At 44.1% G+C, this 26,164-nt stretch overlaps 1 protein-coding gene across 2 annotated transcripts in view; it reads left to right on the top strand.

Annotated features, from left to right (window-relative positions):
- The window catches only part of WDR34 (WD repeat domain 34), a 98,538-nt gene extending 79,644 nt beyond the window's left edge, over positions 1-18,894 (top strand). For both annotated transcript variants that reach the window (XM_033960203.1, XM_033960202.1), the window contains 3 exons: positions 7,849-8,081; positions 18,096-18,253; positions 18,537-18,894. In XM_033960203.1, the coding sequence (XP_033816094.1) occupies positions 7,849-8,081; positions 18,096-18,253; positions 18,537-18,775 (630 nt within the window). In that variant the 3' untranslated portion in view covers positions 18,776-18,894. The remainder of the gene's footprint in view (positions 1-7,848; positions 8,082-18,095; positions 18,254-18,536) is intronic.
- The last annotated feature ends 7,270 nt before the right edge of the window (positions 18,895-26,164 follow it).

Below are 26,164 nucleotides of genomic sequence, written 5' to 3'. Positions count from 1 at the left end.
CTTGCATGAGGCAACAAACCGCTATATAAAAACAGTAAGCAAACGACGGAGGAAGAACAAGCCCCAGTGGTTCTCTGCAGAGATCTCGGATCTTGTCAAGGAAAAAAAAAAAGCTTTTATTTCCTACAAGCATACAGAAAACATGGTGACAAAAGAAGACTATCTGACCAGGTCTAAAGCAGTCAAAGCGGCAGTCAGAGAGGCCAAGATTCAAACAGAAGAACAACTAGCGAAAAACATTAAAAAAGGGGATAAATCCTTCTTCAGATACATTAGCGACAGGAAACGAAACACAGATGGGATAGTACGTCTCAGGAAAACAGACGGGACCTATGCAGAAACGGATTCTGATAAACTACTAAATGAATACTTTTGCTCAGTCTTTACTTGTGAGGCACCGGGGACCGGTCCACAACTGCAAGCAAGGCAAACCTCGGAAGACCCGTTTCAAAACTTCAAGTTTACACCCAGCAGCGTCCATGGCGAACTATCAAAACTCAAGGTGAACAAAGCCATGGGACCGGACAATCTACACCCCAGGATTCTTAGGGAGTTGTGTGATGTCCTGGCGGAACCGCTATCCGTGCTGTTCAATCTTTCCCTAAGTACCGGAAAAGTCCCCATGGACTGGAAAACAGCTGACGTCATTCCATTGCACAAAAAAGGTTGCAGAACGGAAGCTGCGAATTACAGACCGGTCAGTCTCACCTCAATAGTGAGCAAACTCATGGAAAGACTTATTAAACAGGAATTAGATACGATCCTGACCGAGGAGAATCTACAGGATCCCCAGCAGCATGGATTCACAAAGGGAAGGTCCTGTCAATCCAATCTGATCAGCTTCTTTGACTGGGTTACAAGGAAACTGGATATGGGGAAGTCTCTAGACGTCGTGTACTTGGACTTCAGCAAAGCTTTTGATAGCGTCCCGCACCGCAGATTGTTGAGCAAGATGACTTCGATGGGATTGGGAGTGATATTGACGACATGGGTCAATGACTGGTTAAGCGGTAGAATCCAGAGGGTGGTGGTTAACGGTACCCCCTCCAATACATCGGAGGTGACCAGTGGAGTGCCACAGGGATCGGTCTTGGGACCGATCCTTTTCAACATATACATAAGAGACCTGACTCAAGGGCTTCAAGGTAAAATAACACTATTCGCCGACGACGCCAAACTATGCAACATAGTAGATAACAGCACCTTACCCGACAGTATGGAGCAGGACCTGCTCTTATTGGAACATTGGTCCTCGACTTGGCAGCTGGGCTTTAATGCCAAAAAATGTAAGGTCATGCACCTTGGCAGCAAAAACCCATGCAGAACTTACACTCTGAATGGTGAGACCTTAGCTAGGACTAGGGCAGAACGAGATTTGGGAGTAATCATTAGTGAAGACATGAAAACTGCCAAGCAGGTGGAGAAAGCTGCATCCAAGGCTAGACAAATGGTGGGATGCATCCGTAGAGGTTTCGTCAGCTGGAGGCCCGAAGTCATAATGGCCCTGTACAGATCCATGGTGAGACCTCATCTTGAATATTGTGTTCAATTCTGGAGACCACATTATCAAAAAGATGTGCGGAGAATCGAGTCGGTTCAGCGAATTACCACCAGGATGGTCTCGGGACTCAAGAGCCTCCCATATGAGGAAAGACTGAATAAACTGCAACTATACTCGCTCGAGGAACGTAGAGAGAGGGGGGACATGATTGAGACTTTTAAATATATCACGGGCCGCATCGAGGTGGAAGATGATATCTTCTTTCTTAAAGGACCTTCAACCACAAGAGGTCATCCGCTGAAAATCAAAGGTGGGCAATTTCATGGCGACACCAGGAAGTATTTCTTCACCGAAAGGGTAGTCGATCATTGGAATGAACTTCCATTGCAGGTGATTGACGCCAGCAGCGTGCTCGATTTCAAAAAGAAATGGGATATGTATGTGGGATCTCTAGCCGGGTGAAGTCTGGGGGTGGGTCATTAGCGTGGGCAGACTTGATGGGCTATAGCCCTTTTCTGCCGTCATATTCTATGTTTCTATATGTTGTGTTCCCTCGATCTAAAGGAGGCCTATATTCACGTGCCGATTCATCTGGCTTGTCGCCGGTTCCTTCATTTCCAGGTCGGGGACCTGCATCTGCAGTACAGGGTCCTCCCATTCGGGCTGGCTTCCTCCCCGCGAATCTTTACGAAGTGCCTTGTGGTAGTGGCGGCTGCTCTGCGGTCAAGGGGCCTTCAGGTCTTTCCGTACCTCGACGATTGGTTGGTCAAAGCCTCGACGGAGGAGGGGGTTATTTCAGCGACCCATCAGACTATTACCTTCCTTCTGGAGTTCGAGGTGAACTTCCCAAAGTCTCAGTTGTGCCCCTCTCAATCCCTCCAGTTTATTGGGGCCGTGCTGGACATGGTTCGCCTCCGGTCCTTCCTGCCTCCTCCCCGGCAGGCCACGCTTGTGCGGCTGAGCCGGCAGGTTTCCCTGCGAGCTTCGGTCTCAGCCAAACAGATGATGGTCCTCTTGGGACACATGTCCTCCACCGTGCATGTCACCGTTCATGCGACTACATCTAAGGGTCCCTCAGTGGACTCTGGCCTCTCAGTAGCGACAGGATCGGGATCCCGCTTCTCATCACATTGCGGTGACTCCCTCCTTGAAACGCTCGCTCCGTTGGTGGACCAGCTCTTCCAATATTTCCAGAGGGTTGCTCTTTCTCGCTCCTCAGCATCACAAGGTCCTGACCACGGACTTCTCAGCGTATGTTTGGGGGGGGGGGGCGCATCTCGACGGTCTGCGTACACAGGGCCTTTGGTCGAGTGCGAACTGTCGTTGCCACATCAACGTGTTGGAGCTTCGAGCCATTTACAATACGGTGGTGGCCTTCCGTCATTTGCTTCGGGATCAGGTGGTCCTGGTACGCACGGACAACCAGGTGGCGATGTATTACGTCAACAAGCAGGGGGGTACGGGTTCCCTGTCTCTCTGCAAGGAGGCTCTTTGGAATCGTGCGTTACGCCACAACGTCTTTCTTCGTGCGGTTTATATCCAGGGCCAGCACAACTGCCTGGCGGACAAGTTAAGCCGCCTCCTGCAGCCGCACGAATGGTCTCTCCATTCCCAGACTCTGCATCAGGTGTTTCTTCGGTGGGGAACTCCGCAGATAGTTCTCTTCACCTCCCCCCTCAATCACAAGTTGCCTCTTTTCTGCTCCAGGGTGTTCTCCCCGGATTGTCTCGAGGCCGATGCGTTCCTTCTGGATTGGACAGGACGATTCCTGTATGCATTTCCTCCCTTTCCGTTGATTCTGTGGACGCTCGTCTATCTCAGGTTGGCTCACGCCTCCATGATTTTGATCGCTCCTCGGTGGCCTTGGCAGCCGTGGTTTTCCCTGCTTCTTCAACTCAGTGTCAGGGATCCTCTGCTTCTGCCTGTGTTTCCTTCTCTGCTGTCTCAGAGTTGGGGTTCGCTGTTGCATCCCAATCTGCAGTCTCTACATCTGACGGCTTGGTTCCTTTCCACCTGACTTCCTCCATGGAGTTGTCCCAGTTGGTGAGGGATGTTCTGGAGGCTTCTCGGAAAGCTTCTACTAAGCAATGTTATGCCCAGAAGTGGACTAGATTCGTCACGTGGTTCGAATTGGGTGGAACCTTTGTCTGCTTCTTTACCTTTGGTTTTGGATTATTTGCTGCATTTGTCTCAGTCTGGCCTCAAGATCAATTCGGTTCATGTATATCTTAGTGCGATTGCGGCCTTCCATCGGCAGCTGGATGGGAAGTCGCTTTCTGTCCACCCCTTGGTTTCTCGTTTTATGAGGGGTCTCTTGAATGTCTATCCTCCTCTCAAGCCTCCGCCTGTGGTTTGGCATCTCAATGTGGTCCTCGCTCAATTGATGAAACCTCCTTTTGAGCCCATGGACAAAGCTCATCTGAAGTTCCTTACTTGGAAGGTGATCTTCCTGCTTGCTCTCACCTCTGCTCGCAGGGTTAGTGAGCTGCAGGGTTTGGTTGCGGACCCTCCTTTTACTGTTTTTCATCATGACAAGGTGGTCCTCCGCACTCATCCCAAGTTCTTGCCTAAGGTGGTGTCAGATTTTCACCTTAATCAGTCTATCGTTCTTCAGGTGTTTTTTTCTAAACCCCATTCTCATCCTGGTGAAGTTCGCTTCATACTCTTGACTGTAAGAGGGCATTGGCATTCTATCTCCAACGCACCCAGTCTCATCAGAAGGTTCCTCAATTATTTTTGTCTTTTGATCCTAATCAGTTGGGGCATCTTGTTTCCAAGCGCACCTTGTCCAACTGGTTGGCTGCTTGTATTTCCTTCTGCTACGCTCAGGCTGGTCTCTCGCTGCATGGTTGGGTCACGGGACATAAAGTCCGATGAAGGCGGCTTCTGTCGCTTTCCTCAGGTCCACGCCAATTGAGGAGATCTGCAAGGCTGCCACTTGGTCTTCGGTTCATACCTTCACCTCACACTACTGTCTGTATACTTTGTCCAGGAGCGACGTTCGGTTTGGCTAGTCGGTTTTGCGTAATCTGTTTTCCTAAATTGCCAACTTCCCTCCGTCCCTTTTTTGGTTAGCTTGGAGGTCACCTACATGTAGAGAATACGCTGCCTGCTTGTCCTGGGATAAAGCACAGTTACTTACCGTAACAGGTGTTATCCAGGGACAGCAGGCAGATATTCTCGCTACCCTCCTACCTCCCCGGGGTTGGCTTCTTTGCTAGCTATCTGAACTGAAGACCACGAGGAGGGGATGTGCCCTCTAGTGGAGCAGGAAGGCACACACACATGCATGGTGCAGCACCAGCAAACTTGAAATCTTCAATCAAGTTTGCTTGAAAAGCTGTCTGCATTAGGGCTCTGTGGATGACGTCATCCACATGTAGAGAATATCTGCCTGCTGTTCCTGGATAACACCTGTTACGGTAAGTAACTGTGCATTATGGCATATAATACTGTCCTGTCTAAGATCTAGCAATGTTTCTTGTAACAAATGTTTCTTATCAAAACAAGAACTACAGAATACAATGGAGACACAGAGCTCAGAATACAAAAAGAAAAGGCCTTGTGGTTTTTTTCCTTGGCAAAATGTTAACTGTTTCAGCAGTTCCTTTTACATAAGCAAGAATAGAAAAACTTACAAAGAATATATGCCCCTTCACTCTTCATATATTTAAACCTAACAGTTGTTCAAATTTGGTTTTCTCTAACTGCTCTGGGGCTTTAGCTTTTACTCTCTGTATGTATGCTTTAACCTGCAAGTAAGGAAACAGGTCCCCTTGTTGAAAGCCAAAGCTGATCTGAAAGTCAGGAAATGCAAAAACACTACCATCTTCTATTGTCTGTCCAAAATATCTCAAATTCAAAGCCTCCCATCTTTTAAAAATTCCTCCCTCTCTCCCTGGTTAAAAATCTGGTGTGTAGCCTAACGGGGAATAATGAAGTCCTTGCCTCCCTTTGAGTAGTTTAGGTTTTACTCCGCCCCAAATCTTCAATGTGACCCACACAAAGGGATTCTCCAGTGCATGAATCTCCCTCAGGGTCAAATCCACCCATGCCAAGTAGTCTAATCTAGCTATGTCCCTAGGTGAGGCAATCTAGATCTGGAAATGGGCCACTACTCATGGGATACTTAGGGTGATTTATTTAGTGGAGAAGCAGAATGTGTTGGCAGAGAAGCTGAGCGGACTCAGCCTCACTATGGTCTCTTACCATGACCATCTTGCATCCGTTCTTCTCTCAATGGGAAACACTGGGCATAGATCTTCACTTCACATCAGAACAAGCTTTCATAGTTCTGTTCTAGACTCTTTGCCCTCAATCTCATTGTGTTGGATGCCTTTCTATTTCATTGGGGAAACAAGTTCCTCTACGTTTTTCCTACAGTGTTTCTCATATGGAAAACTCTACTCAAACCTTGCCAAGATCAGGGCACTATGATCCTCAGAGCATCCCTTTGGCCATACCAGGTTTGGTTTCTATTCCTCCTACAGCTGTCAGTCAGGAAACTACAATTATTTCCAACATTACTCACTCAGAATGATGGGTCTCAGTTTCATCCCAACCCTGCTCATTAGCACCAACAGTGTGGTTCTTTTACCGAACAGGTAAATGCTTTCTGCCTCTTGACTGCAGTACATCCATCATTGACGCATCTAGAAAACCTTCCACTCAACACTGTTATCACTTCATTTTCTTCCTGGTGTGTATTGCATTCTCTGGAGCCCATCTCATGTCTACTTCCATCCATCCTCAACTACCTTCTTTATCTCTTTAATTCTGGCCTATAAACTAATTTGATGAGAGTTCATCTAAATGCTATAAATGCATTTCATTCCCACCTGGACAAAAAACCTCTTTCTGTACATCCCTTAGTAGCATACTTCATGAAAGGCCTATTCCACACAAAACCACATATGTTTTGAGGACAGCAGGCACCTCCTCTAGTTAGCTTCTAAGCTTTTTTATTGGACTGATGGTCTCGTGAGCTGACATCAGGTGGGAAGACACTAGCATGTGCACAGTATGGGTACTGCCTAAAGATTTAAAGTCACAGTGCACCAGGCAGTGTGTGTACTGGGTTCCGTGGATGACGTCACCCCCATGGTGGGAGAGGGGAGATATGATAGAGACGTTTAAATACCTGCATGGTGTAAAGGTGCATGAGTCAAGTCTCCTTTCATTTGAAAGGGAGCTCTGGAATGAGAGGGCATAGGATGAAGTTAAAAGGTGATAGGCTCAGGAGTATCTAAGGAAATACTTTTTTACAGTACAGAAAGGTTAGTAGATGTGTGGAACAGTCTTCCAGAAGAGGTAGTAGAGACAGAGACCGTGTCTTCATTCAAGAAAGTGTGGAATAGGCACGTGAGATCTCTTAGAGCAGGGATATCCAATGTCGGTCCTCGAGGGCCGCAATCCAGTCGGGTTTTCAGGATTTCCCCAATGAATATGCATTGAAAGCAGTGCATGCAAATAGATCTCATGCATATTCATTGGGGAAATCCTGAAAACCCGACTGGATTGCGGCCCTCGAGGACCGACATTGGACACCCCTGCCTTAGAGAGAGGAAGAGATAATGGTTACTCCCCCCTTAAGCCCCACCTCTCTCCTCTCTCCCTGTCTATCTTCTCCCTAAATTTCAGTATAGTCCTCTCTTAGTCTATACTCTGACAAATTGTATCTAAACTCAAATAACTTGTACTTAAACTAAACTACTTATACTTAAACGCTACTCTTAATTTGCTGCATACTCCCTGTATTTAAATTACTACACAGTCTTGTATGTCCAAACATTTAAACCTATTGTACTTCTTATATGTCTAATTACTCTCCATTGTGTATGTAGACCGTTCTGAGCTACTGGGAGGACGGGATAAAAATCTAAATAAATAAATAAAATAAATAAATAAATGGGCAGACTTAGATGGGCCATTTGGCCTTTATCTGCCATCATGTTTCTATATGCCTGCTGACCTTGAAGAACACTTGCTTATAAGTAAGTATCTTTGCTTTCTCTGGCTTTATTTGCTGGTTGGGGAACTTAAACCCACATGGATGGACTGGTCTAGCAGGACTCATGGAATGGAAACTAACAAGTAAAAATACATTTTTCCTTTGGGGTAAAAGTTGGTTTATTGATTTATCCTCATCTAATAATATACAAGGATTTCCCAGCAGACTTACTGGGAGGAAAGGTTGTAATAAAGTGCTTAGCTGTTTATGTAGGATGTATTGTAATGATTGGTAAGGGGTCAGTTGCTGAAAGATAGAATAGGGCTGATGGGGGCCTTTTTTTCTTTCTCTTGCATACATCTAAGAATAAGATTTTGATTTGATTCTTTCTGTTCAGCACAGCAGAGGAGATGCTGCCTTGGGTGTGACCTCACTCTCCATATCTAAGTTTGATCCCAGCTTATTTATTGTTGGTATGGAAGGTGGACATGTACTAAAATGCTCGGCATCGGTAGAAAAGGCCGCGCTCAGTAAAGACCCCTGCTCAGTTCTGCTAAAGGCACCAGCGCAATTTACCTACTTTCCACATGGGGGTCCTGTGCACTGTGTTGACTGCTCTCCTTTTCATAGGTAATGTATAATTCAAAATATCCAGAGAACAGTGCTAATATTAATAAACCCAACATGGCTGTTTGTTTAGCGCTTGCATTAGACTTACTTATATCCACTTGAGCATATTGGGCTGCAAGTATTCTCCAGTGTGTTTAATGGACAACATCTCTTCCCAGTTGGTACCAAGGTAGTGAAGATTTTTTGAATGTGCTATGCCAGATCTGATACCAACAGATGGTAAGAGAAAATCACATAGCAATTTTGAGATATTGATAATTATGTAGTCTTAGAATATGTCCATCCAGCTAGACCAGTGGTCTCAAACTCAAACTCTTTGCAGGGCCACATTTTGGATTTATAGGTACTTGGAGGGCCTTAGAAAAAATAGTTAATATCTTATTAAAGAAATGACAATTTTGCATGAGGTAAAACTCTTTATAGTTTATCAATCTTTCCTTTTAGCTAAGTCTTAATAATAATATTGTTATTTATAGCTAAAGAGACTTATGATCAAAGAAACTGTTTTATTTTACTTTTGTGATTATGATAAACATACCGAGGGCCTCAAAATAGTACCTGGCGGGCCGCATGTGGCCCCCGGGCTGCATGTTTGAGACCACTGAGCTAGACCTTCACCCATGTACAATATTTTGGACTCTTCATGAGTCACTTCTCTTTAGGATCTTCTCATTGGTAATGTGGTCATGATAAACACAAATAATTATTGGCAGATACCATTGATGGAACACAGTCAGTTTTTGCCACTGTCTATGTAATTTAGCATGCTTTATGAAGAGTGCGCATCCCTTGTCTTCTATGGGATCTTTGGACTGTGAAGACAAGGATGCTGAACAAAAGTAGAAATGTGAGGATGAGGTATTATCTGGTGACAAGTAGGCTCCAACAGCAGCAGATCCTTTGGTTTATATTTTTCGGAGAGATAAGTTGTCTATATTGATTTCACAAGTTTTCTTAGTTCTTATGATTTTTGTAACATGCCCTTATAACGAGGCAGTAGAAGACATGCTTTTAGTCTTCTAAGATTTTTCCTCTTCACTAAGCTACACTAAGCTATTAAAGTTGATATTTCAACAGAATGATATTTTTAAAAGGGATCAGGAAGCCAGTGAGAACCTTGCCATTTAAAGAAGATCTCAAAGAGATGGTAAAGTCTGAATGGCACTCCCCCGTTATCAGCTTTATTTGACAGAATTAGAGAGTTTCAAGTTACCGAAGGTGGATGCGCTGGTTACAGCTGTCAACAAGAAGAGGGCAATTCCTGTTTAAAAGGGAACAACAATGTTAAAGGATCCTCAGGACCTGAAAATTGAAGAAATCCTTTGAGATCTCTGTCAGGAATTGCAAGGGGCCATCTGTGGAGGTTATGTAGCTTGAGCCTGTTTTTGCAGGGCAGAAATATTTCTTGATTCCCCAGGAGGAAATCATGGCACTAGTTTCTGAGGGTGTTAAGCTTGGTTTTAGGTACATTATTTTTGGCAGACATTCATGTTTGATTTGGTTAGGGCCTCAGTAAAGAATTTGGCCTTGGCAAAGGCAAAGAGGTGTTTTCTCTGGTTAAGGAATTGGTTCAAAGATGTAACTTCAGTGGTGCATCTGAATCAGCTGCCCATTTAGGGGTAAATTACTTTTTAATGAAGATTTAGAGAAGCAGGCAATGGATCTAGGTGAATCCAAATTTCCTAGACTCTTGTTTTGGGATTCACTATGAGACTATGAGACAGAGAGGGAAAAATGCTTGAGTACCTGATTGTAGAACCGCTTAGATAACCTTGATAGGCGGTATATAAAATCCTAATAAAATCCTAATAAAAATAAAAAAATAAAAAATAAAATATTTTAGAGACACACAGAGATACTCTCTTGGCATATCAAGTGGAGCCCAGTGAGTTAGGTTTTGGAATAGAAGCTCTTTCTTTCAGATCTCTTGAGGGAGTTGCTGTGGAGGCCAAGGGCATTTGGAACCTCCCAGACCTCCCAATGAAGGTGCTCAGGCCTATCCTCCCATCATTTCCATAGGGGAAAAGATACAGCTGATTCATCAGAGATGGGCCCAAATTACCTCAGCTTAGTGGTCCTTTTAAGGCTAGGCTACATTCTGAAATTCTCTTGCCCTCTTCCAGATGCTCCCTTGCAAAGCCTTAAATGTGTGTCAAACTTTAGACAGACTTTTGACATTGGAAACAATAATTCTAGTTTCTCAAATAGAGAGATGTTCTGGTAGGTATGCAGTATACTTTTTATTATGCCCAAGAAAGGGGGATCTTATTAGCCAATCCTAGATTTGAAAAGGGGTCAAGCAGAGCTCTGAAAGTCTCATCCTTTTCCTTGGAAACATTGTAGTTGGTCATAGTGGCTGTCTGTAAGGGAGAGTCCCTGATATCACCAGAAGTTCTTAACATTTTTTGATTCTTGGAGGTCTGGGATTAAAGGTTCTCCTTTCAGTTTAGCCAGGTGCTGAGAACCTTCTCAAATGTGACTGTGGTTATGGCAGCACGTTTCACACATGCCTACCTGGATGATTGGTTGATTCAAGTGAAGTCCTTCGCAAAGAGTATACAGATGAAAGGTTGAGTGGTTCAGCTTTTACACCTTTGATGGATAGTGATTTTTACCAAAACTTTCTCAAGCCATCCCAGTCCATGGAGTGTCTGGGATTCCAATTCAGTACTTTCTAGGAGAAGGTGGTCGTTCCAGAGGGCAGGATTCAAAAGCTAAAATCACAGAACTGTGCTCTTTCAAGTTCCCATGGACCCTCAGCCTGGGAGGTGTTTCAAGTCCTGGGCTCGATAATGGCCTCTATCAAAGTGGTTCCATGGGAAGAGCTCACATGCGCTTCCTTTAGTATGCATTGTTGTCAAATTGGTCTGCTCATGTGGATGACCTACACTGCCGATTGTCCCTCAGTTCTGTGGTGCGATGGAGACTGAATTGGTGGCTGAGCAGGGGATGCTTTGCAAGACTTGGGGGGGGGGGGCATAACAGTTATCATTAATCTAATCCTTCATTTTATATACTGCATCATCCCTGCAAAAGAAGGCTTGATATGGTTTACATTAAGATTTTGCACAATATATTTTTTTTAAAAACCCTAATACGAAATAGCAGAAAACAAGAAAGTCTTTAATCTATTTTGAAAGATTTGATAGGTAGTGCATGAATGGGAGACTTGACTCCTTTACTGAACACCTTTTAAATGATGGAAAAGACAACTTATAAGCAGTAGACGATCTATGGCCACTTTGTCACGGCAAACCTGAAGGTGGTGGTACAACTAAGTCACCTAATTGTCCATAAAATATTTTTAAAACTAGACAGGCACATTTGAACTTGACTCTGGATGCCAGTCTTTCAGGCTGGGGCCCATTGTCTGTGTCATATTGCGTAGAGCCACTGGTCAAAGGAAGAAGCCCAGTGGTCAATTAATTGATTGGAAATGAGAGCCATCTGACTGGATCTTCTAGCCTTTTGGGACATCCTCCCCCAGTCAAATTCTCCCACTATTTTCTGATCTACACCCTACCTTAAGCAACAGACCCCAACTGATCCAGTTCTTCAATGGCAGAGCCTGACACCTCCTAGAACCTACTCATATGGAAGCATGCACCCTAGTAATAGTACAGTGAGCCTTCTGCTAAGGGTCATTGGCGCCCTTTTGTATCCACTACTGCTGGGGCTTCTTATTGGGGGGGGGGGGGAGTGCTCTCAGTGGAAGATTTATGGGTGGAAGGGAGTCATCAGAGGGTCAGGGGGTGTTTAGGGTAGGAACATGCTGCTACAGCAGTTGTGCATTTATGGGAGTGGGCTGGCACTGCAATGAATGTAATGTGGTGCCTACACAGTAAGTATCTGCCTTGTGTGCTAATTACAGGGCAGCTGCTGGGCATACCCTTTTTTATTTACTGCACAGGCTTTTGCACTTACCACCTTATTTTTTGTGTCAGTGTGTAGTAAATACAAAGCCTTAAGAATATAAGAATGGACATACTGTTACAGACCAAAGGTCCATCAAGCCCATTTTCCTATTTCCAACAGTGGCCAATCTAGGTCCCAGGTACCTAGCTAGATCCCAAGTAGTAAAACAGATTTTATGCTGCTTATCCTGGAATAAGCAGTGGATTTCCCCAAGCCATCTCAATAATGGCCTATGGATTTCTCTTTTAGGAAATTAGCCAAAACTTTTTTAAACCCTGCTAAGCTGATTCACCACATTTTAGTAAAAGAGCCCCAAAAAGCAATGACATACCCTTGGGCCTTAAAGCTACATGGGGGAGAGTATGTGTTTTTACAAAGACCACAGTAGTGATTCATGCGCAGCAAATTCAGTTCCCATGGGTTGTGTCACATTTGCCGCATCAGGACTCACTACCACAGCTTTGTAAAAGGGGCCCTAAGTTTGGTATGACAAATAATCAAATCTTGCACTTTTGTGTAGCATATTTTGTGCTACGCTAACTTTTCACCTACTACAACAAGAACTGTAGAGAATGACATGGTGACAGAATTCATCACCATTCCCATCTCTGCGGATAACTGTGGGAAATTATCTCCATGTCATTCTTTAATAAGAGAGGGAAGAATCAGAGTATGAATGGGCACAACCACTGACCCTCAAGCCTTACATTGAAGAATGCTGGTGTAGAAGGACTGAGGTGGAGATTGTCAATAAAGAATGACACGGGATGGTTTTCTGCGGTTATCCGCGGGGACAGGAATGGTGATGAATTTTGTCACTGTGTAATTCTCTACTCTGGAGTTAAGCAAAAACCTCTTTCTTTATCATCCTTCCAGACCGGCACAGAAACTGATAGGTTATAGCTCACCTCGACCAGCAGGTGGAGACTAAGGCACAAACTTTTGGCTGTAGTATAAGTTGGCTGTGCAGTCCTAAGTACAATCAGTCTGCTCTGTCTCCAGCAGGTGGCAGTGGTAAGCCTGTGCAGTCTTTACCTGGTTTAGTGTTGGGCTGTTGGATGTTGTTTAAATTGGCCTTCTTGTCCCTGGTTGTGGTGTCAGGGGGGGTACCCTATCAGGGGTGCCACACTCAACTGGTCAAGTCCCTCTTCCCATTTCCTCCACCTCCCCAATTTTTTTTTCTTTAGAGGTGCCTCAGCTGTAAGCCTTGCCACCAACTATCTGCAAGGCATATTGCTTTGAGAGCCAGTGGGGTCTGTTCAAATAAAATAAAAAAAGGTCCTGAGGCAGCGCCAGTCTAAAGGGAAGCCTTCAATTAAGGTTAATTGATTTTTATTGCTAACTTGTACTTTATTTTCCCTTGAAGCAGTTTTCGCAATGAGCAGGACTCTCAGGATCGTAAGTTGAAGTCTCTTCTTAAAGTTTTAATGTAGCTGTCTTGGCGGTCCAGACGGCGATTTGTGGCGGTCTGGTGGCCCAGGCTCGTTTCCGGTGGTCTGAGCGAGTTCTTATCCACGAGTCTGATGACTGATCTTTGGTGGATCAGGAGGTGGCTAAGATTGAGCTTGGCGCTTCTTATCTTTCGGATGCCATGTATGATCTGTTGCAGACTTCGGCCAAGTCTATGGCTCGGAATTGCTTCTCGCTGTACCCTGTAGCTGTGTTCGGCGTATGTGGTGTCTAAGGCTAAAAATAAATTTCCTTTTCAAGGCTCTTGTTTGGTGAGGAGTTGGTCAAGCTGGTTCAAGCATTGACTGACTAAGGTGCCTCGTCTTCCTGAGGACTGTCCTCACTCGCCTTTTCGGTTTGGTGTCACCCAGTGGCATTTGCATGACTTTTGTTGATACCGCCCTGTTTGGGGGGCAGCTTCTTTTCCTTCCAGGGGCTGTTTCTTTCAGCACATGCAGTCCTTTTGGATGCCGGCCAGAAGGGGGGGTCGTGACTTCTGGAGGCCCCTCTGCCTCTTGCTCAGCCCAATGAGTCCTTGCGGGCCCTTCCCCTGGTGCTAGTGGGAGCCCAGTTGCGGGAGGGGTGGGCCGAGATAACAACGGATTAGGGGGTCCTGGAAATGATTCGGGACGGTTATGCTCTGGAGTTTTCCTGGCCCTTGCCAGATCTTTCCTCTCTTCTCCTTGTCAGGCAGCTTGAAAGAAGTGGGATTTTCGTCAAATGGGTTAGTTCATCACAGGCTCCGCTGGTGACTAGTGTCCTCGGTTAGGGAGTTCAGTGTCTCAGGGCAGCTGGTCTCCAGAGGAGGTGTCCTGGTTGATCAGTGTTCTGGAGACCAGAGCCATCTGGTTGGCGTTACTAGTGTTCCAGACTAGAGAATGACACGGGGACCGTAAAACCGCAGGTCACCGCAGTAAATCCGCAGGAATGGAGATATTTGCAACTGGTTTACCGCAGGAATGGGGACAAGACCTTTTACCGCCCCGTGGGAGCGGTGAAAAGTCTTACTCCTGTGGTAAAAAAAATTGTGCCCGTGTCAGACTCGGCATCTTTTCCCCAGCTCTTCTTGTGCCTATTTTACCTTCAGGAGCCAGCCATGCCATGATGAAGACAGAAGGAACCTAAAAAAAAAAGCCTGAGACCAATGTGATTTGAAGAATAAAATTACCAGACACCAAAAAGAAATAAAAAATTTATTTTATATTTTGTGATTAGAATATTTCAGATTTGAAATATGTATCCTGCTAGAGCTGGTATTAGACATAACTGGAGACCGCAAAGTCCAGGCTGTGCTTCTTTAGCTTCCAGCTGGCTTAGGGCTCTCTCTCTGACCAGGGGGCAGTTGCCCTAGTTGCACTCCCCTAACATTATTCTTGCCATGTGTGACTAAAGTATTCTGTTTGCTTGATTTTTCTATGTAGCATTCTGTAGTAATTTGGTTTGTTCAGTTTTCACAATAGTGAAGGGGATATTTGTGAAAGGGAGAGGAGATGGGTTTTGGGTTCATAGACAAAACCGCCGAAGACAAAGGTGCGCGCCGACAACTGAGCGCAAGATGGAAGTGCGTGCCAAAGAAAAAGAGTGTTTTTAGGGGCTCTGACGGGGGGTTTTGTTGGGGACCCCCCCACACTTTACTTAATACAGATCGCGGCGGCGTTGTTAGGGTGGGGTTGTAACCGCCCTTATTATACTGGAAACTTAACTGTTTCCCTGTTTTTTAGGGAAAAAGTGAAGTTTTCAGTAAAATGTGGGGGGTTACAACCCCCCATAACGCCCCCACAACGCGGTGCGATCTGTATAAAGTAAAGTGGGGGGTTCCCCCCACACCCCCCTTCGGAGCCCTTTAAAACAGTCATTTTCTTTGGCGCGCGCCTCCGCATTGCGCTCAGTTGTCTGCGCGCGCCTTTGTCCCGGCGTGCTTTTGACCTGACACTGGGTTTTGTTGACCCTTGCTCTGTTTTATTTGTGTTTATAAAATGACAATTGTCAGAGGAGAAGCTTCCGCCTACACACACGCGACTGCAGGGCGGCACAGGCAGACTTCACCGGCATTAGTTTATTTTCTAAAGTGCTGCTAAGGTAAGAGGGAGGGAGGGAGATAGATTTAGCCGGAGGGAGGGAAGAGGCCCTTAAGTTTCTTTACGCCACGAAGGTAAGGGGGAGAGTGGTAGATTCTCAGTCCGCTGAAGGGCAGTGAGGTGGCGAGAGGAAAGGTGGATGCTGTGGTGAAGGGGTTGACGGGGACGGGGCGGTGAAGGGGATGATGGTTCGGGGACAGATTTTTTTCCCCGTGTCATTCTCTATTCCAGACTTTGCTGAAGGCAAATCGGTTCAGATTCTCTCGGACAATGCCATGGCTGTGGTCTACGCCAATCATCAGGGCGGAACCAAGATTCGTCTAGTAGCGCAGGAGTCTTCTCTGCTCAAGGCTTGGGCAAAGATTCATCTTCTGCACATCTCAGCTTCCCATATAACAGGAGTGGAGAATGTCCAGGCGGACTTCCTCAGACATCACGTGCTGGATCCCAACTAGTAGTGTCTTGGTCCTGTGCCCTTCGAGTTGATTATGTAGGCTTGGGGCCAGCGGGTCATGGACCTGATGGCCACGAGTGTTAATGCCAAAACACCAAGGTTCTTTAGTTGGCGCAGAGATTTCTAGGCCGAGGGGCTGGATGATCTGGTGCAGCCTTGGCCAACAGACGGCCTCCAATATGTTTTTCCCCCATGACCGATGATGGGCACAGTCCTTCTTCGCATTGCTCATCACATTAGCTTCGTGATCCTGGTGGCTCCAGACTGGCCCAGGCATGGTATGCAGATCCTGTTTGTCTTCTTGTGTCAGATCTTCTTCCTCTGCCCCTCTCATCTGAGCTTCTGATGCAGGGTCCCATTCCAATGTTCGATCCGGCTCCCTTTTGTTTTACACCTTGGCTTTTAAAAGAGAATGCCTAAATAAAAAAAAGTTTATTCAGATGAGGTGAGTTCCATCCTTTTGAGTTCTTGGAGACTTTCCTCCTCTCGGGCTAATGAGTGGGTTTGGTGTCTCTTTGAGGAGTATGTTCCGCGCGTGGCGTGGTTCCCCTTCACGCTTCTTTGCCTCACATCTTGGAATTCTTGCAGAATGGTCTAGACAGGGGCCTTGTCTGGTCCTCCCTCCGTGTTCAGCTTGTACATTTCATGGTTTGTCGCATGGTTGGCATTTTGCTTCTTCTCTGGATATAATTTGTTTTTTGAGGGTGGCAATATTGCTTCATCCTCCACTGTGGCTTTTGGTTCCAGCCTGGGATCTCAGTCTAGTTCTTTCTGTGCTCATGTGCCCTCCTTTTGAGCCTCTTGGCTCCTTCACATTGAAGGACCTTACTCTTAAGGTGGTCTTCCTGGTGGCCATTACTTCTGCACGATGCGTTTCCTAACTGCAGGCCTTTTTGTGTAGGCCTCCTTTCCTGGAGTTCTCTAGGGAGTGGGTCGTGCTGTGGCCGATTCCCTCTTTTCTGCTGAAGGTGGTTTCGCCTTTTCATGTCAATCAGTCCATGGTCCTCCTACTCTTGGGTAGTCAGGAGAGCTCTTTGGAGCAGAGAAGGTTGCACAAGTTGAATGTCTGTAGGGTTCTTCACTCTTATGTTCAACGGATATAGGAGTTCTGGAAATCGGTTTGTCTTTTTGTCCTCTTAGCAGGTCCTCATAAGGGGGACAGTGCTTCTAAGGCTACCATTGTGTGATCAAGGAGGTTATCGCTTTGGCGTACTTTCTTCAAAAGAAGCCTGTTCTGGAATTTCTCAAAGCACATTCCACTCGGGGTTAGGTAGATTCTTGGGCTGGGTCTTCTCTTGTACCTCCGGTGGATATCTGTAAAGCTGCGGTTTGGTCTTCTCTCCATTCTTTTGTGCAACACTACCATGTGAATGTTCAGGCATGTTGGGACGCGGTGTTCAGAGCGTGTTCTTGTGGTGGCCGTTCGGGGATCCCACCCATGATGGGTACTGCTTTGGTACATCCCATCAGTTTCTATGCTTGTCTGGAGGACAATAAAGAAGGAGAAATTAGATTCTTACATGCTAATTTTTTTTCTTTCAGTCCTTCCAGACTGGCACAGACCCTACCCTGTCATTTTTATTTGGAGTTTTGCGTGGAGTACTTTTTTTTTCCTGCGGTGTCTTTTTGTCTGGGTTGTTAGGGGAACAATGGCATTTGGTTCATCTGGCATAGCTTGCGAGCTGTGGGGACATTTTTGAAGGTTCTTATTCTAATCAATATCCAACAGTATTTCTCTCTATTCATTGCTATTCTTCTTCTGGGAGGAAGTTGCTGTTATAGTTCACAGTTATTAATTTTTTAGTTATGCTTGGCTATTCGTCAGACTGATTGTACTTGGGACTGCACAGCCTACTTATACTACAGCCAAAAGTTTGTGTCTCCAACTGCTATGCCAGTCTGGAGGGACTAAAAGAAAGAAAATTAGCAGGTAAGAACCTAATTTCTCCTTTAACCACCTTCAAGCTTAAGCATTTGGAGTCAGCCAAGTTGAAAACTGTTTCCCTGCAAAGTATATCAGGCAAAGCTGCATGTTTACCATGCTCCCTGTTCTATATATACAACAAAAAGTGTATATTCTGTAGTTGTCTAGTGCCATTATTTCTTGTCTCCTTACAGGAACCTGTTTTTGAGTGTAGGCACAGATGGACAAACTCACTTGTACTCCATGCTACAGGCTAAGCCCCTTTTCTCACTGCAGTTATCACACAAATATCTCTTTAGTGTACGTTGGTCTCCTGTTCGACCCTTACTCTTTGCAGCAACATCTGGAGAAGGTAAGCAGCGTTTATCTAGGGGAATAAGATACAAGCCTCATGAAGGAATCTAGGAATTGCTTTGGTTTCCAGTAAGGGGTCTGTACATTATCCCAGCATTCAGTCAGCTCAGAGTAAATGGTTCTGTACTGTATCTGTATATTATGGGTTTTTTTATTTTTAAAGAAACTAATATATACACTAGTCTAATTTGGAGCCCAGGAGTTCTCACTCCAATTGTGTAATGTTAAATGACTGTCATTTGCTGTGTTGTAGACTTAATTTACACCACATATTTTTAAAGGTGAAGTTTTGCTGTTTGATCTTGGGAAGAGTTCCCAGCTACCTGCAGTTTCCATACAACAAAATCCAGAACAAAGGCCTGTGTATTGTCTTGAGTTTAACAAGAAGCAAACTCACCTCCTGGCAGCTGGAGATGCCAGTGGCATGGTGAAAATCTGGCAGCTGAGCTCTGAATTTACAGAAGAAGGACCCCGAGAGATGAGACACTTGGAGCAGCTTGCAAGCGAAGTGACAGACTAAAACAGAAAACTAGTCAAAGGTGGTTCTGTGGTTTGTTTTTTATGTTTAAAAAAAAGTCTCTTGTATGCTTACAGATGCGTTTTAAATCTGAATATGTATAAAATGGTTTTGTCAAGTACTATGCTAGTTTAGTTTAATTTTGTCATTAAATCAGTCCACACATAAGTATATGCTATCTTGCCAGCAAGTGCCATCTCTACGTAGTATTCTGTTCAGCCTTCTATCAGCCACTGGTTTTCAATCTCCTACATGTAGGTCAAGAGGTTAGTGGGGATGCAGCATTTACTTTCTCCAGGGACAAGTAAGATAATATCTCCTCATACCTAGATGACATCTTCCACTGGAGTCCTCAGTCGAGATGCTCTCTCTCACATTCTCTGCACAAATCTTTTGGCCTGCACATGAGCATGCCTTCCCACTTGCTGCAACCTTGTGGAACAAGACAGACTTTTTCTTCTGCAGAGCTGAGGATGCCTTTTTCCACTTTCCATTGTAGCTGCCGATAGTAGGGTGTTACGTGATCATATTTCCTTAGACTGAAGATTAGTCTCACCGCTGCATTTTGCATCAATTGTAAGCGTCGCATATTTTTTTTGCGAAATTGCTAAATAGGCGATGTTGCAGTAATCAAGTTGGCTTAGTATGAGGGATTGTACCAGGATTCTGAATGATTGCATATCAAAATATGATTTGATGGATCTAAGTTTCCAGAGAGTGAAGAAACCCTTTCTGATTAAGAAGTCTACCTGGTCTTTCATGGTTAGGCATTGATCAAGAGTTACGCCCAGTATCTTCATGGTAGATTGAATAGGGTAACTGAGTTTATTGATGCAAAGTGGTGTTGTCACATGGGTGTGGCGAAGCAATGAAAAATTTCATTTTTTCTGAATTAAGTTTGAGCTTGAAGTCATTCATCCATTACTCCATCAGATTTATAGCTTCAGATGCTTTGGGAATAGTTTCTGAGATAAAGTTAACAAATGGGATGATAATCGTAAAGTCGTCTGCGTAACTGAATAATTTTATCCCCAGCTGGGATAGTTTCACACCTAGTGAGGACATGTAGACATTAAAAAGCAATGGGGATAGTGGTGATCCTTGCGGGACGCCGGATGGATTGCTCCAGGTAGCGGAGAGGTCATAGTTGAAACGTACCTGATAAGTACGGGACATAAGGAAGCCACGAAACTAGTTCAGCACCTCATCTCTGATACCAATGGCATCTAGGCATTGCAGCATTTTCCCATGGTCTACCAGATCAAAGGCGGAGCTCATATCAAATTGCATTATCAGGGCATTTAGGCCCTTGCTAAACAATAGACGCAAATTATCTAAGATAGCCGCAATTACAGTTTCTGTGCTGAATAAAGGTCTGAAACCGGATTGGGTTTCGTGTAGGAGAGAGAACTGATTAAGATAATCCATCAATTGGGTTTGTACCAAACCCTTCATGATTTTTACTATGAATGGGATGGATGCTACCAGTCTGTAGTTGGTTATTAGGGCTGATGATTCTTTATTATTTTTCAGGATTGGGGTTATTATTATGTGACCGTTGCTGATGAGGAAATTCCCATTTTTTTAGGTTATGGGCTAGGTAGTGTAGCAATGATAGTTTAAATTCTAAAGGCGCTGCTTTCATAATTTCCGGGGGGCATGAGTCCAAAGCACAATATGATTTAGAGTATTTGTTATATAGTTTGGTAAAATCATTCCATTCTGGATCATGAAAGGAGCTCCAGATCATATCTGCTGGTATTTCGTTTCCTTGCATGTTAGCTATTTGAAGATCATTGTGGACATTTGTTGGGGAATTGTTTCTTAGGTTTTTAATTTTTAAATCGAAATGCAATGCTAAATCATTTGCAGAGGGTGACTTGATGTTGTGTGTGGCTAGTGTAGCAAGTGGTGTCAAATAAGTTCGTGATCAAGTTGAACAGCTCTTTTGTGTTGATTTTTTGTGAACCATTGCAAGAGTAGAATGCTTTGCGTTTATCTTTTATCAGTTGTTTGTAGCTTTTTATGTTGGCTCTCCATTTGTTACAGTCTGCCAATTCTCCTGTTTTGTTTCAGATTCTTTCCAGCCGTCTAGTTAGTTGTTTCATTTTTAGAAGTTCGGTGTCAAACCATTTGTTATATTTATTTGCACTACTTGTGCTCTTACGTTTAGGGGCAATTTTATCTAGAATGGATGTACTGGTTGTTGTCCAGTGATCCCAGAAATCGACTCCTTCATCTATCTCCGCTTGCAATTCATATTGTGGCCAATATTCTTCTGGATCGATGTAACTTCTTGTGTGATGTTCTCTTTTTATCATTGGACGTGTTTTAGATTTTTGATGGGACCAGATTAGTTTGAAATAGTAAGTAAAATGGTCAGATCAGATGTCATGACACCAGGTTCCTTCATGTAGAGATATGACAGGGTTTGGGATTTCCTTTGTGGACATGGCCACCATGTCTAAATGATGGCCTTTTTCATGTGTTTGTGTGGGTAGTGGAAGATTGTAGTTAAGTAAGGATAGAAAGTTTTTAAGTTCTTTCGTGTCTGTATTGTCCTCTTCATCTAGGTGTATGTTTATATCTCCTGCGATGATGTTGTAGGAAGGGCCTATTGAATTATGTAGGACAAATTCACAGAAGTCCTCTTTGGCTTTTGGCCAGCTTTTTGGTGGGGCATAGAATAAAATGCAAGATAGGGATTCTTCTAGTTGATGGTTACTGATTTTACAGGCTAGAATTTCTAGTTGGTTGGTCGCTTTTGAATTCAGTAGTTCGAAATCAAATCCTTCTTTAAGAATAATTGCTAATCCTCCTCCTTTTTTTTCCCTCGCGGTTTAGCATGAGGATTTTAAAATTGTCTGGTAGGAGATCAATTATTGGATCATCTTCAGACAATAGCCATGTTTTGGTTAGAAAGAGGCAGGCTATTTGCTTGCTAATGATCCAATATTTAATTAGGAAAGCCTTATTCCTGACAGATCTAGTATTAAGATATGCACAGGGAATAGATGTGGATGTGATGGGTTTGGTAGAGGTAGTGGTTCTGATGGGTTTTACTTCCCTTATTCTTTTTTTAAAGGTTCGTTGATGTCATTTTTTATTTGAGATAACATTAATGTGATTTATTATGTCTTCTTGTGGATTGATGATGTGCATGATTGATAGATTAGGGTAGTGGATAGATTGTAATTGTGGGTAGAGTGATTTGACATTTTTAATACTACTGCTTATCAGATAGGTCGCGCTGGTACTGGCACTGCATTCATTGGTACCAGTGCTTTCTTTACAGCAGTGTTTCCTTCATGTCCAAGACTTCGGTCGGCATCGACATGTTTCACTATACCTGTCGACCCCTATGGCGATGTTGATGTCTATGGTCGGTGTCAACATCTATTAATTTTCAGTCTCGCCCCGCCCCAACACTGCCCCCAATTTCTTCCATTTATTTTTCATGTACACACAATATCTTATTAACCCATAATGGTAACCATAAATTTAAAACAAAGCACACTGTACGCAGAGAAAACATTAATTATCATTTACGAGTTTCGGGGTTTTTTCAAAGATGACTTTAAAATATGCAATGTCATCTTAGTAACTATAGAAAAATAGACAAACATAGTGCAAAATATAGACAGCAGATATAAATTCTCAAAACTGACACATTTTGATCACTAAATTGAAAATAAAATCATTTTTACTACCTTTGCTGTCTGGTGATTTCATGAGTCTCTGGTTGCATTTCCTTCTGACTGTATATCCTTTCTTTCAGCACTCAGGCCCAATTGTCACGTTCTATTCTCTCCCTCCTTCCTTCCTATGCCCTTAGTGCCTCCTTCCCATGTCCTTAGTGCCCCCAGTGCCTCCTTCCTATGTCCCCCTCACTGCCTTCCAGACTTTGTCCCCCCCCCCCACCCCCGGAGCCAGCCTGCCTGCCTACCTACCTCCCTGCCACGCAACAAAAAAAAACCCTCCCTCCAGGCCCGATTTAAAACCCCCCCGGTCCGCTGCTGCTGTCCTTACCTCCCTGCTGCTGCTAATCGCTGATCTGAAGCCTTCTTCCCGACATCAATTCTGACGTTGGAGAGGATGTTCCAGGCCAGCCAGGCAGCGATTGGGAATCCCTTGGGTCCTGCGGGGATCCTCCCTCGGTCAACAGGACTCCCAAGGGGACCCCTCCAAGGCCCACAGGGATGGAACTGGGGGTTCCTAACTTCCCGACTCGAGACCTACCTTATTTCCAGTCCAGCACTGCGCTGAGTTCCATCCGAGTCCCGACGAATCAGCAGCATGTCACTTAGGCATGATGGAGCTCATCATGTAGGCAGTAAGCTTAGCAAGGGCACACATTGGTTCAGCTGCAGCACAATGGGCCAATCACAAATGAACTCAGAGTTGTAAGGTCATTTGTGATTGGCCCATTGTGCTGCAGCTGAACCAATGTGTGCCTGTGCTGAGCCTACTGCCTATGTGATGAGCTCCAGACTGGAATGCTTCTTGCTTCTATGTCTCTTCACAGCCTGGCGTACTCAGCCAGGTGAGTCCTGTGCAGGGGAAGGGTTGGAATGCTGCTTCCATTACTGGAGGGTGGCGGTTTTCACATTAATCTCAGACTGTCTTCTCCCCCCCATAGCAGCTTGTAATGGGGTAAAATAGGTCCTTTACCGGGCAAAGTGGTGAAGGTGCTCGGCAGGAGTCAGGCGCTTAGAAAGACCTGGTTTTGCCTCCCTGGCGTACATGGTAAAATCAGAGCGGTATAATTGATGCCATGGGAAAAACCAGGAGTGGATCAACTTCTTTGGTTGACAAGATTAAGGTAGTAACTGTGAGCCTGCTGAGGGGGAAGGGAAGGAAAAGAAAGTTGTAATAGAGATGCCAAGTTATCCAGCTTAAGGCTGGAGGCTTTATAGCCAGGTCTGGTTTAGCACTTACATCCCCAAGCAGTGTGATTTGTAATCTCTGATTCTACCCATTGGAATCGGTGCAGTACATGGATTATTATGAAAAATATTTTTTTATAGAGGGAGGTATTAAAAAAAAGGAGGGGGTGTTAAAAAAATGATTGTATTTTATTGTTGGTTTAAATATACTAAGACTTAAAAAACTTTCTGAAGTAATTGCTGCTCTTTATGGGGGGACAGGTAATTTTTAGGGGGGATGGAGGGATTCCTTGCGGAGACGGGTGGGATTTCTGTCCCTACGCAACTCTCTAATCTGTGTCAGAGCCTTGAGCAGAGCTCATAGATGCTCTTGCCTACAAAGGGTGGCCTAAGGACTATGTAAAGGTTCCTCTGCACAATCATTATTTTTTTTATTTAGTTTAAGTTTAAACAATATTATCAAGAACACTTTGTGCAGATTATTGAAAAAGATACAATGAATAAAACAAACTACAAAATAAATTTTTGTTACTTAATCAATATTATAGTCCAAAATCTTATAAAGGAAGCTTTATTCAAAAACAGGGAATCTCTATTTTCTGTTCGAATGACTCTAGGAAAATTGGATACTCTCTACAGAATCCAATCGTGAAAGGTTTTGACAAACCATAGTTACACCACCAGTCCTTGGTTGTGCAATCTGCCTTGAAGCAAGCTAATAGTTTCAGAACTTATGCAAGTACTCCACCTGGCAGGGAGAGCAGAACACTAGATACATTTGGATGCAGAGTGTTCCAAGGCTCCATGCTGGCAGACTACTAAACTACAGTTTCTACATGACTTTTTATATAAAATCACTCATCCAGAAACTCATCTTTTGATCAATACATACCACCAGCACACCTCAATGACTACCAACATCTGACCAATGATCTCCTGAAGACTAGAAAGTACATGGTACATTCCACCTTTGATGCTTTGGACAGTCTCTCATACCTCGACAGTCTCTATTGCCAAGTGTAGACAAGCATGGCTAAGAATTTCAGATCTAGATGCCAATGTACAAGATTGATTCTCCAACATACTCTGTATAGATTATCTTTTTGACGACTGTATAGAGGAAGCAACTCAAAAGATCAAGAGACATACTGATTGCATGACCACTTTGTCTTCCTCCAAGTCAACCCAGTCCCAAGCTCCAAGGAGCAGTACAGCCTCTAGACCAGTGGTCTCAAACTTGCGGCCCGGTGGCCACATGCGGCCCGCCAGGTACTTTTGTGATTATCATAATCACAAAAGTAAAATAAAACCGTTTCTTGATCATATGTCTCTTTAGCTATAAATGACAATATTATTATTAAGACATAGCCAAAAGGAAAGATTTATAAAATATAAAGAGTTTTACCTCATGCAAAATTGTCATTTCTTTAATAAGACATTAACTATTTTTTCTGAGGCCCTTCAAGTACCTACAAATCCAAAATGTGGCCCTGCAAAGGGTTTGAGTTTGAGACCACTGCTCTAGACATTTCACTTATTATACCAAGCAGAAGTATAACCAGCCTTTCACATCTACTAGCTCTTCAAATCAAAGGCAATCTAGGCTGTAGAAGACTCAGTCATAGCTTCAATCCAAACAAGTCTTTTTGAGAGCATTGTCAGAATTTCTCAACCTCTGCCTCAGACTCTTCCCACAGGAGGTCAGCTCACTCACTATTCTCATCAGTGATCCCTGATAACATCAGAAACTGGGTCCTTCAAGTGGTGAGTCAGGGCTATGCACTTTATTTTCTGAAGATACCTCCAAACCATTTTCCAAGAGAGTCCTCTTTCAAATCTCATCAGAAGACCCTCTTTTGCCAAGAGCTCTCAGTCCTCCTCCAGCTCAATACCATAGAAGAAGTACCTCTGCAGGAGAGGAGTCAAGGGTTCTACTCAAAATTATTTCCTCATACTGAAAAAGACTGGAGGCCTCTGTACAATTGTAGACCTCCAAGTTATCAACAAATACTTGAGAAATTTCACATGGTCTCTCTGGGAACCTTATTACCACTGTTGGAAAAAAACAACTGACTCTGCTCTCTAGATCTCAAAGAAGCCTATACACTTATTCCCATCCTCCCAGACCGCAGAACATATCTTCACTTTCAAGTTTGAACACACTACTTTCAATACCAGATGCTTCCATTTGGACTTGCATCAGCACCCAGAGCATTACAAAATGCTTAGTAGTAATATCTTGTCTCTATCTCTATCTTTCCTATCTGAACAAGTTCAATGGAGTTCCTTTCATTATTCAATTGTTACATTGTAAACCACTTAGCTCAGTAAAATGCTGGAGCAGTATATCAAATCTTAATAAACATAATGGCTGCAATCCTCTTCTCACACAGTTTTCACGTGTTCCCTTACTTAGATGACTGATTTCAACACCCTAAGAAGCTCATCTGTCCATGAATTTAACTGTTTGTCTACTCTAACTCCTAGGGTTTGTAGTCAACTATGA

The sequence above is a fragment of the Geotrypetes seraphini genome, chromosome 10 (genome assembly GCF_902459505.1).
Source record: "Geotrypetes seraphini chromosome 10, aGeoSer1.1, whole genome shotgun sequence".
Taxonomy (NCBI): Eukaryota; Metazoa; Chordata; class Amphibia; order Gymnophiona; family Dermophiidae; genus Geotrypetes; species Geotrypetes seraphini.
The sequence above is the reverse complement of the archived record's forward strand: the minus strand, read 5'-3'. Positions and strand labels throughout refer to the sequence as shown.